At 41.9% G+C, this 11,383-nt stretch overlaps 1 protein-coding gene across 2 annotated transcripts; it reads left to right on the forward strand.

Annotated features, from left to right (window-relative positions):
* Positions 1-41: 41 nt before the first annotated feature.
* LOC137258511 (kelch-like protein 9) lies at positions 42-4,441 on the forward strand. Of its 2 annotated transcripts, none has more exons than XM_067796209.1 (2): positions 42-401; positions 2,490-4,441. In XM_067796209.1, the coding sequence occupies exon 2, from the start codon at positions 2,519-2,521 to the stop codon at positions 4,346-4,348; it is 1,830 nt and encodes a 609-aa protein (XP_067652310.1). In that variant the 5' UTR covers positions 42-401; positions 2,490-2,518; the 3' UTR covers positions 4,349-4,441. The 2 variants fall into 2 exon arrangements, with proteins under 2 accessions (XP_067652310.1, XP_067652311.1); XM_067796210.1 differs by having other exon boundaries at positions 340-417.
* Positions 4,442-11,383: the final 6,942 nt, after the last annotated feature.

Consider the following 11,383-nt stretch of genomic DNA (forward strand, 5'->3'; position numbering starts at 1 on the left):
GGGCTTCTGTCTGCAGAGGAGCATAGTTCATTTCGCGCATCGATGCGGAAACCAGTTCTTGTGAGAAAAGTGAACAAGCTTCACATGTCGCTTTTACGAGACTTTAAAATATCCATAGGGGGCAAATATCAATGTAAGGAGCAAAAAAAAACAGCCGGCGAAATGCTGTCGTAAACAGTTTGTACTTCGCGATAATATCGCCATGTATCAATCTAAACGCTAGTCCGCGAAGTACTCAGTGTGTCATGTTTTGTCCACTTCGTTGTTCAATACAACGGTTATCTATGATCATCTTCTAAAGACACCTTTATACAACACTTCAATTTGAACTGCGTTATCACTTCCGGCTAGACGAAAAGCGAGACCGAAAAGCGATATGGTCTGAAATTGTTTGAAATTGTGTGAGTAATTTCACAGGTAGAGTCAAAATAATGTATTTGTCATAAATAAGTTGCTATTGTCTTCTGCAATGAACTCTTTATGGAGCTTATGTCGAGGACAAATATGTTCATTACAGTGAAATACTTAACCCAGCCTCGAGTCTCTGCTTGGGATTCTCAGTAATAGTTATTAAGCTAACATCAGTTATGTTTATGTGTTATTTCACATCACAATCCGCAGGTATTACATATGGTATATGTGTGTGTGTGTGGTGTGCGCGTAATGGAGTATTCATCGGTCGGTTCAGTGAATTTAGAGAGCATCAATCGAATTAAAACCAAGTAAGGACCGCAGGATGGTGTTAGTTACGTCTTATGGGGTGGTGATACAAAGCACGGGGTATACACTGGCGTCTCCTATTCTCGCGGTACTTACGAATATCAGCTGAAAAAATAATATAAACAGTTCAAGTATGTATGCTTGTTGTTTTTAAATGAAGAGATCCCCCCTCTAACATCTGCATCTATCAACTGTTTGATCCATCAAGTGTATTATCTCACTTGAGCTCGATGAAAAACATGGTCGTCCACCTCTGACTTTTCGAGGCGTCTCCTATTCTCGCGGTACAACGAGAAAGTAACGTTATTAGGTGTAAGGAAGGGTAATCTTATTGGGAAGGGCGGGGGAAAGTTACGATTTTTCCAAGTTGGTTAAAACTGACGAATATTCGTTACACTGCAAAATTTTGATAATTCACAGACTTGGGCCACTTCCTAGTTACTGGACAATGATGTAAACAACCGCTAAGTATCACGCATCAGCGACCTCGGCAGAAAATGTGTTTATCGCGAGAATAGGAAACCTGCGAGAATAGGAGACAGCCCTATATATTGTCACTGACGGCCTCTTAGCTGTAGAACCCTTGAAGATCCGGAGTAGAATAGGTGTTTAGCAACCCATGCTTGCCATAAAAGGCTACTATGCTTGTAAAAGGTGACTATCGGGATTGGGACTGGGTGGTCAGGCTTGCTGACTAGGTTAAGACATGTCCTCAGTTCCTAGTTGTACAGATCGATGCTCATGATGTTGATCACAGGATTGTCTGGTCCAGACTCAATTATATACAGACGGCCGTCATATGACTAGAATATTGCTGAGTGTGATTTAAAACTAAACTCACTCACTCATGCTTAGCTGTAGACAAGAGGAAAGTCATGTAACAATGTGAACCCTAGCCGACAGCATGTCTTGACTGCATAAAATCACATCATGGCTCTTGACTATGTCAACACATCAGATTCATTCCAGGACAAATTGAATAATATTTTCTAAACTCTAAATGCTACATGTTGGTTTCACATTGATTTTTCGACTTGCTGTAAACATATTCAGACCCTGTAAACATATTGAGTTCTGGTTTGGTCGTATGCTTTACTGATAGTCAAAACACGCTTTACAGAAAACAAGTATTATACAAATTGTCAAGTTTTATGTTGATCGCAGCTGATTTCAATACATTTATGAAACAGATTAGTCCATTAGTCAAATAAATAGCGCACATGTGCACAGTAAGTTGCAAAGTAATGTGAAACCACCGAATAAATTTTGCTTACAGCTTAAAAATAAGATTTAGGTTACACAAATTGAAAACATACTTTAGGAGCGAGGGTCCATGAACATGATGAAAACTCTAAAAAATCTTGATCTTTTTATTGTGAGTGAAACTGCCTGCTCAGAATATTTACTGCCAGCTTGCATCTCGTACACAAACAACAAGCACCGAACGTCCTGAATCAATGACAACTTGTCACATTTCTTTCCGAGACACTTTCAGTTAACTGTCATAATTTGTTTAATTATATTTATTCGTTGTAGACAGGCTTGTTATGTCTGTTCATTGTTGACAACCTCAGACTGAACTGCAAGGAGCCTGTGATCTGATGGGTTGTGAATAGTTACATGTACACTTTACCATGTTCAGCAGTATTTTGGTGGTGGAATGTCTTGTTGTTAATATCAACTAATTATACCAGCAGATCTTTTTAAAAGCCCAATCCAGAATGTTTTTCACAACATATATGCTAAGTGGTTATATGCATGTTTTCCAGGTTATCTCGGATGACAATATTGAAGGGCAATGTCCGGTAAACGTCACAGAATGCCGTACGCTGCCAAGGTAACACCACCCAAACTGATGGTGAGTACTTGCCATGCCATGCTACATAAGACAGATCAAGCTTCCAGTACCAGCAGTGCTGATGGAGTCCTGCCAACATACACAGCGCTGTCCTCCAAGAACCACTGTTGTAAACTGCTACTGGGACTACAGGATCTGCGAAACAATGAAACTCTATGTGATTACTCCATCCTGGCTGAAGGGGAGGTAATCCGTGTCCACAAGGCTGTGATGGCGGCATGCAGTGATTATTTCCGTGTTATGCTCTGCGGGGACATGAAAGAAAGCAGAGAAGGGAGTGTGGATTTGAAGGGTGTTACGGCAAATGGATTACGAGTGGTTGTGGAGTTTGCATACACTGGTCAGCTGGGACTGACAACGGAGAATGTAGAGGATGTTTTATCAGCAGCAACACACCTCCAGGTTAGTGATGCTGTAGAGCTATGCAGCAAGTACCTGGAGACGGTCATCACTGTGGAGAACTGTGTCGACATTCTAAACCTCTCTGAACTGTACTCTCTCTCCTCTATGCGTGTAAAAGCACAGCAGTATATGCTGGAAAACTTTGAAATTGTAGCCGAGTCAGAACAGTATTTCAAACTGGCCCATCTTCAACTGGCAGCCATGTTGGCAGAGAACTCTCTCCGAGTAGTCTCGGAATATTGTCTCTTTGAGTTGGTACTGATGTGGATTAAGTACAAGCCGGAGGAGAGGGAGAAGTATGTGGCTGACTTGATGCGGAATCTCCGACTGCCGTTGCTTTCAGGAGAGGAGTTGGTGGAAAAGGTGAGTGGAGTGGAACTGATGAAAAAGAATCCTGAATGCAATGAGTTACTAACTCAGGCCAAAGACTACCATATCGTTGTCAGCAAACAGCCACTGCTTCAGTCTAGTCGCACACAAGTCAGATCAGAGAGGAAGAGTCTGGTAATGTGCCATGCTCAGAATCTGGAAAGTTACAATTTCAAAACTAAACGACAGGGATTTCTTCGAGATGCTACCATACCTCTATATAACCCTTGTGTAGTGGTGGTGGACAATTTTATGTATGCCTGTGGTGGGAAATATGACAGTACAGAGAACAATGAGATTGCCACTGCCAGATGTTTCAGATACGATCCTCGTTTTGACATCTGGTTTGAGCTCTCTTCCATGAACGAAGCCAGGAAGGACTTTGTAGTGGTAGCGTATAATGGCCACCTGTATGCTATTGCTGGTCAGGATGAGAACATGGTAATGTGCACTGTTGAGTGTTTCTCTATAGCAAACAATGACTGGCAGATGAGGGCTTTGCTTAGTCACTCTGTGTATGGTCATGCAGGAACTCTCTGTCAAGACAAACTCTACATCTCAGGAGGACAGCGATTCTCTGGCTGTTGTAACAATCTAGCCTGCTACACGCCCACCAGCGACTCCTGGGAGGAACGAGCGCCAATGATACACAGCCGCTGCAACCATGTGATGGTGGAGGTGAAGGACAAACTGTATGTTATTGGGGGCAACATCGAAGACAGCTACGGATTCCCTGTTCCAATCATTGCTATAGAAAAGTACTGTCCAGTGACTAATCAGTGGACTCTGTGTGAGAGGACAGTCAACATTCGAGAGGCCGGGGCTAGTGTCCTTGACAACAAGGTATACATTGTCGGTGGGATCAATGGTGAACATTATTATTCAGATCTGCTACAGCTGTATGATCCCATCCTAGATGAGATTACGTTGGTAGAGAAATTCCCAACAAGGATCTTTGGAAAAGCCTGCTCCATTCTGACTCTGCCTCAGTACATATAACTAAAACAAAAACAAAGTTTTAGCCATACTACATGAAGCATCATAAAATCCTGACCCTCACCTCAACCCCAACAATAAAGTCTGCTTCATCTAGATCTTGTCTTGTCTCAGTTATGTCCTGTACAGGTAATCCTGGTGTACTAGGATAGTTTAACCTGGAACATGAACGTGATCAGAATAACACAGGTTTATTGGGGTTACAAGACTAGCCAGAAAATGAAGTATTTGTAGCTTTCTAAACCCAAGCCTGGTCTCATTCCCACATGAGTACAATGGAGCCCATTCCTGGCACTCGCAGTGGTCACATTCCTGGAATATGGTGACAACTGTGTACAGAGCAACACTCGAGGATGACTGCGTAACATTGTGCATGAGGATGCTGTGGTAATGTTTGATATGACAACATTTTGAATAAGGTAATACCTTACATGATGCATCATGGGAAACAAAGTGCATGATCAGCCTTTACTGTAATGTTACAGGTGTGTCACTGTCAAGTCTACTTCAGCTGTATGGTGGTGTAAGTAAATACAAGTGAATTTAGGGCAGCACTGGTGTCATTCAGTGTCATTTTCATGGTAAACTATGACACATGTTGAGCAATTCTCTGAGATCGCTGGACATGTTTGATGGTACTGGTATTAAGACAACTGGCTGTTCTCACTGTGTGTTCTCACCTTTCCTGTGATACTGTTGTATGAACCTAACTTATGATGTGATACAGACGTCCAGTGGTTTACACATGATTATACATATATATTGGTGTATGATTACTACTTGATGATGTGTGCATTATGTTCCCATATTGCGTTTATACAGATGACCACTGTTAACATGATTCTTAGGAGAATATAATTACATTAAATTTACAAACTGCTAAGCTGGACCATACATAACATGTTGAGGTATCCTGGAAACTGATGTTGTCAGTTGGGTGCAGTGTAAGAAGAAATTATGAATTGGGATTAATGTCTGTGTAGAGACTGACACGTATGTTAAGTGCATGAGATGCAATAAACCTGAAAACATAACAATCGTCAGAAAAACTAGAGTTAGCTAGTTAACTTTACTAGTTTAAAACTGCAGATATCATGACTGATTCCTTCATCTACCTGATGTAATCCTTTGCATGAAATTATAGTCTTTCTTGTTTTCATGAATTGGTTGAGTTGTTAGGTACTTTTTGAAAACTTTGGTCATTGAACAAAATAATACTGGGCTCTTCATTTACATTCATGTGTATTTTATACATTGTGAATTCAGTAGGATGAGAAAGGTTTTTTCTGTATGTATAATTTTCTTATTCTTAAACGAAATGCTTAAAAACTGAATCTAATATCATGAAGATAGAGATATTAAGCAGAGTCTCAATCATACAAAGTTGTATTCGGGTCACGTACACTAACATAGAGTGCCATAGCTTTTGCAAGCAGTATCTTAAAGGAGCAGTGTAAAGATTGTAGTATATTCATAATATTGATTGAGATGTTAAGAACACCCGGTCTTTTTCTTACTGGACGCTTGTGTAACACAGTGGTTACAGCATTCACTCATCATGCTGATGATCGATCCCCCACCTCCATATAGTGCATGAAGCCCATATTTGGCATCCCTGCCTTGAAATTGCTGGAGGTTTGCTTAAGAGCAACATGAAACCCAGCTTCTTCACTCTTATTTCTAAAGTGTTTCTTCCATATGGTGTAGCTGTATTGATGTGAAGGAATCTGATGTTTTTATCTTATTTTGAGTAGTATATCAATAAAGACAGTTGACACTACTCATTTCATTCAGTGTGATATTACAGATGCAAGTGCCTTTATCAGATATATCCCAGGCCAATTCCTAGAGTGAGTGAGACAACATGGTTTTTCAGTCAACAAACATTTTTACCTCTGAAAGATGCTAAACAGTTCGTATTCAGTTGTTTTGTGTCTGTTCACGCAACACATTACTTACGGGATGTACAAAGAATACATTTTTTTAACCTGAAGACAAATTATTTAGGAACAAATTCAAGGCTAGTACAGATTCGAAGTGGTCACCACCTATTTGATGTGGGCAGTTCTGTAATCCAGACTGTCCTGTGAGAGCGAGATGAACTCGTACTGTCCTGTGAGAGCGAGATGAACTCGTACTGTCCTGTGAGAGCGAGATGAACTCGTACTGTCCTGTGAGAGTGAGATGAACTCGTACTGTCCTGTAAGAGCGAGATGAACTCTTAATGACAGAGATACCACATGGCAGTGACATCTAGTACAAGACTGGTTGAACCTGTCTCCTGCCAGTTCAAACTTGGTATCTCATAGGCGTCTCCAGAGGTTAGGGTGGAGGGTATCCTTTTGTCCTGTAAGTTTATTAAATGACCATTTGCACTCTCATGCAAGCACGCACACATGTGCTTTCTCAAGAGTTTGTTCCTCTCCTTTCCACAAAAAGCTGTATCCGCCCCGGTGTCTGTGAATGTGTTTATATGCTGGTATGTGCTTTGTCACTTTGTGAATTGTGATGGTTTGTTCGTTTGTTACTTTGTGATTCTCGGTTTCATTTGTTTCTGTGTAAATACGCAGAATGATCAGTTGTGATGTGTTGAGAATACATTATTTATGAACTGTTTCCAGACTTGTCTGTACATAGTGTAATAAACTGTCACTAACTTATCCTGTTCAACCTGTGTTGTGTTGTTCTGCCACACTCAGTGACAGGCTTCTAGTGTCCAGGGAGGAATACATGAAGGCTTTACCTCATGCAGGGTAGGGTTCCCACTTCTAGCACTACGACTGTCTTCAGGCTATGGCAGAGCTATGTCAGCCCAGGGCAGCAACACAACCAGCTGACCTGGCACAGCATGTACATACGAAGATGTGTGTAGCAACAATTTGTATGCAGAGAACAAATGAGCTTCAACTTTGGCAATCCAGACAGAAAAACATTCTGCTCTCTAATCACTGCCCATGGTACAGACTGAATTCTGGAACTAAACAATTCAACCATTTATATACATAAAGGATTGTTTTCTTTGGTTTGTGTGATACCCATGAGCATCCGGGTTAGAAGTCTTCAGTAACAAGTGCTAACGGATTGGGATCTGTGATCAGTCTTGCTGACATGCCATTGTATCCCAGTTTAGATCGTTGCTCATGGTGTTGGTGATTTTTTGGTCCGGATTCCATTGTTTACAGACCACCGCTATATGCTTAAATATTAATGAATGCAACGTCAAACTAAACGGAACCAGGGATACTCTACAACAAAAACAAAAAACATAGGCTCCCTGACGGAACTCACTCACTCCTGTACCATGTAGATTCTGTCTTCAGATCCCGAAGCCTCTGGGTGATTCACCCAGTCACACTTGAGATCACATATCATCCTCGTTATCACCAGGTAAACCTATCACTGTGAGTTGGGGTAACCCTCCAACCACATGTTCACTTCAAAGCCCAACCAATCGCCCAGAAGACAAAAAGTATCTTTGCAGTAACTGGACGTTAGACCAAGTGCGTATCGAATATTTGCGCTGAAGGATGTCCGATTGTATATTTAGAAGGAAGATATTCCTACTGACTAACTCAGCACTAGAGTCATGAGTCCTGCAAATCTAATATTGTTTGTGTAGATAAGGTCATCCTTAGGTGTATGTCTTCAAAGAATGTATTTTGGCAAATGCTTGAATCGTGTCTCTGAAAGGTCTTCGGTGGCAATACACTGAATGAATGTAGCTTTACGCCTGTTTTAGGAACACCACACCGGAGGACACCAGAACTTAGCTTCACACAGTGTACCACGTGGTGAATCGAGCCTGGGTCTTCGGCGTGACCACAGTACTGAAAATCCAAACAACTTAATTGGGTAAAAATTCAGGCTAGCTATTCTCGAAACGTTCGTAGCCCTACGAACTTCTTAAGCCCATTGTTAATACACTGGCTACGGTCAAAGTCATGAATTCTTAGGGCTACGAACGTTTCGAGAATATGGGCCCAGGTCCTGGGAAGCAAGAGAAGTAAATCTGCATAGCTGAACATCAAAATATGGTACAGGACAACGCTGTATCAAGATTTACAAATGCATTTGTAAAAATTTCTCGTCATGTAACAATATGGGTCATTGCACACACTCATGGTCATGTAATTGGGGATGAGATAGTGATAACATGGGACTCTCTAATGCTCATTTGAGTATCTTCATGGCGTTCATTAGTTCGGAACCATGCTTGTCATGTGAACATGTTCATTTGACCTTGCTGATCGTTGACCTTGACCTTGCTGATCGAACTACTGGACTAATCCCAAAATAGAACTGATGATCAATAATGGGTTTTTTATGTATTACTGATACGTGTTTGTCAGAGTTTGTATTGTATCATACACTGAAGAAACATATCTGAGAGGTTTTGTGAAACCAAAGGGCTCGGGTGTGGTGCTGTAGCAACCGGCGCTGGGCCTCCGGGCTGGCGATTATTTCGAACGCTGCCCTCGCAATGCCATAACTATTGGTAGGATGGTGGCATTAAGTTTATAAGATGAGAGAATAGGATAATTAGTTTAAAATTGAATGTAATTTTCACACGAATGTTATATAAATGTTTACGTCCAGATTTTCACTTCCTTGATACCAGGGAGTGACAGGCCAGGTAATGGTGACAACGACTCCTTGACACTGAAGCAAAGACTTAATGGTTCGTCTCTAGGAGGCGTGGTATTCCGACTTAGTGTAGTGATGACCGCGAGCACGATGTGTACCTTGTAGACGGCCGGTGATGCGGCTGAAACTCACGTCCTGTATGTCTGAGGTGGGAACTCGACTCGCTCGTGTCTTTTTTGTCCCGAAAAACTAATTCCCTCTAACCGTATACCATTTCGGTAGACCGATGCTCATGATGTCAATCACTGGATTGCCTGGCACAGGCGCCTTTAGACAGACCGCCGTCATATACATTGAACATTGCAAGGACAACGTTAAACAGCAAACGAAACCGCCAACCAGCCTACGCTCTAGCCAACCAGCCTACACTCCAGCCAACCAGCCTACACTCTCGCCAACCAGCCTACACTCTCGCCAACCGAACCAACACAGTGTCGGTAGAACAGGATGTGGTATGGTGGTGGAATCTCCCAGATGATACAGATTCAAAATCACTCGTAATATGTTAAGAATAAAGTGGTGAGTGAGCCCGTTTAGTTTAACGCCACACTCAGCAGTATTCCACCTTTGTTATGGGGATCTGTGTAATGGCATCTGGATCAGTCAAGGGCATCGACAGCATGAACATCGGTCGATCTACGGTACTGGAATACAATGACGTGTCAGTCCAGTCAGCCAGCCTGACCATCCGATCACGCTAGTTACTGAAGACCAGTTCTCACCCGGATCTTCAGGAGTAGCGTAATATCGCAATAAGAGTGACAAAGTTTATTTCAATAACCAAGAAATTGACATTGTTCATTGTTTTATGTGTTTCATGTAGCATCCGTGAACTAAAGTTGAATCAGTTGTTCTCTTTACAATTAAATAAATAAATGAATGAAAAACATCTTTGTTGATGTCTACATCAGAAAAGAATACAAAACCGTTCGTAATATCTATATATTTCTGCTTTATTTTGGTTTAAGGGTGGCTGTGGCAAATCTGCGTATGGCACAGAACAAAAAAGCCTGTCTTGAAAAAAACTAATTTATTCTGTTTTCTTTGGTATTCGGGAAATCAGAAATATATTTACATCAAAATCATGTCAAATTACGAATCCATAACACAGACTGCCGTGCAAGCAATAGAGCATAGAGCATCCAAATACACTGAATCTGATGTTACTATCATAATATTAGGCTCCTAGGTCATTACAAAGTTGTGTTATTTGACTGGTAAACTATTAAGTAATGAAAGGTAAGAAGAAAAGTGTTAATACCGCGCGCCTGACTTTGTTGTTAATTTACACTTGCGCTTTACGCGCAGCCTCCATGCCGGCACGGACACGGACACGGAAGGGAAACATTGGAATGAGCAGCTGGTGAAAATTAACACGCTTGGTTGTCCGACGAGAATCACAGAAATATATAAAACTATGTTGCCATGTTGCCCTTACTGTTTCGAAATTTCTGGCATCACTTGGTAGTTAAATTACATACCGCAAGAAAGGTTACCAGCTGCGACATACAAATTCCATCATGGTCCTCACCATTGTCTGTACCACAGCAGGCGGTGGATGGAAGTCTGGTAGGCCGAGCGCTAAGGTCATATCCCAAAAATCAAGGAAGATAACTCTGTCTTTCAAGGGACGGAACTCTTCGTGGAGTATATCGCGGAATATCAGACCCCAGTAGGAGTACATTTCACGGTACGGTTGTTTGAAATAAGCATGCGGTCCTCTGACTGCCACTACGACGTTAGGGGCCCGTCGTATCAGGGTCCTGGTTCTTGACACCAGTTTTCTGACGTGCAGTCTGTAGACGTCTTGATGCACTAGAATAAAGTGTGTGTTCATGTACAACACTATGATATCTCGAGAATTGTTTGGTATCTTATCAAAATGGTGAGATTCGGGTTTTGAATAAGTTTTCGGGTAATGTATAAGTCCTGCAAAGTAAGGGAACTCGTGGGGTTCCCAGTGTACAGAGTAGTTGTGATGAGGATGGTAGAGGACTTTAGGCTCGTGGGTACGAGGAACGTCAGGAACGACCCTCAACACGTTGTTCATCTCCATGAACATCTGTATGCTCGTCGAGTCGCCCGGTATCCACAAATTCCTGTTTTTCAGACACGCGCGATACGCAGGCTCTGCGATGGGAATGGTCACTGCGCACAGACGGGAAATCCACGCGCCCTTGTAGAAGAATCCAGATGGCGCTTCAACCCGCCAGGTGGCGCCAGGTGACACGGCATTGCAGGGGGTCGTAGAGGAAAGGACGCCCTGGTTTTCGGGACCTGCGGAAGAAAAATACTTAATTATATTCAAGAACTTACAAGAACTTACAAGAAGTTAAAGAACATCCGAGATTTTCATGTTACTTTAACTGACGCGCCTGAAGCATTTTCTTTTAA

Source organism: Haliotis asinina, chromosome 12, assembly GCF_037392515.1.
Source record: "Haliotis asinina isolate JCU_RB_2024 chromosome 12, JCU_Hal_asi_v2, whole genome shotgun sequence".
NCBI lineage: Eukaryota > Metazoa > Mollusca > Gastropoda > Lepetellida > Haliotidae > Haliotis > Haliotis asinina.